This window comes from Emiliania huxleyi, assembly GCF_000372725.1.
Source record: "Emiliania huxleyi CCMP1516 chromosome Unknown EMIHUscaffold_198, whole genome shotgun sequence".
Classification (NCBI taxonomy): domain Eukaryota; phylum Haptophyta; order Isochrysidales; family Noelaerhabdaceae; genus Emiliania; species Emiliania huxleyi.
Window position 1 is genome coordinate 83,981 of NW_005200615.1, and position 1,169 is coordinate 85,149.

General features: G+C 67.6%; 1 protein-coding gene across 1 annotated transcript in view; it reads left to right on the top strand.

The window, feature by feature from the left end:
- Positions 1–1,169, top strand: part of EMIHUDRAFT_468543 (hypothetical protein) — a gene marked incomplete at its 5' end in the record, with an annotated part of 3,399 nt that overhangs the window by 857 nt on the left and 1,373 nt on the right. The window contains one exon of the mRNA XM_005781878.1: positions 158–315. Within this exon, the coding sequence (XP_005781935.1) occupies positions 158–315 (158 nt within the window). The remainder of the gene's footprint in view (positions 1–157; positions 316–1,169) is intronic.

The window sequence follows — 1,169 nt, forward strand, 5'->3', positions numbered from 1 at the left end:
TTTCCCTCCCTCCCTCCCTCCCTCCCTCCCTCCCTCCCTCCCTCCCTCCCTCCCTCCCTCCCTCCCTCCCTCCCTCCCTCCCTGGTTCCTTCCCCCCCCCCCCCCCCCCCCCTTCCTCTCCCTCTCCTCACTCTCTACCTGCGACCACCGCATCCAGGAGGCGCCGCGCCGCGAGCACTCGCACACACTCGCCGTGCCGCCCCTCTTCATCGACCGCCACCCCGTCACCACGGCAAACTACTCGGCCTACCGCCGCGCGACGGGCTACGCGCCAAAGGACCCGCTCAACTGGCTCAGCAACTGGCGACCGGGCGCGTGACACACCGCACCACTCGCGGGCACCGAACCCACCACTGGATTCGAGACCCTGGAGGTATGGTACTAGGCTGGCCGTTTACCACCCCGCCCGGGCCGGCGCCCCTCCCGCCAAAGTCGCCCCCGCCGCGCATGGCGGACTGGCCCGTCACCTACGTCTCGCTCGACGAGGTAATCTCGGGTAATCTCGGGTAATCTCGGGTAATCTCGGGTAATCTCTGGCCCGTCACCTACGTCTCGCTCGACGAGGTAATCTCGGGTAATCTCGGGTAATCTCGGGTAATCTCTGGCCCGTCACCTACGTCTCGCTCGACGAGGTAATCTCGGGTAATCTCGGGTAATCTCGGGTAATCTCTGGCCCGTCACCTACGTCTCGCTCGACGAGGTAATCTCGGGTAATCTCGGGTAATCTCGGGTAATCTCTGGCCCGTCACCTACGTCTCGCTCGACGAGGCGCGCGACTACGGCACTTGGGCGGGCGGGCCGAGGTAGGATGGGTTTGGGTACCGTGGAGGTAGGGGATAGGCGCGCGACTACTGCACCTGGGCGGGCGGCCGGCTGCCGCGCGCGTGGGAGTGGCAGTACGCCGCGCAGGTACCCCCACCCATCACCCGCCTTTCACGGTACCCGAATCCCCCCCCGCCCCCCCACGGTACCCGAACCCATCCCCCGCCCCCACCCCCCCACCCACCCCCACGGTACCCAAATCCGTGCTACGGCGCGCAGGGCACGGACGGACGCCTCTATCTCCCCATATCCTCGCATCTCCTCACGTCTCCCCGCAGGGCACGGACGGACGCCTCTCCCCCTGGGGCAACCATACCTGCGACTCGTGCTGGCCCGCCTTTGCCACC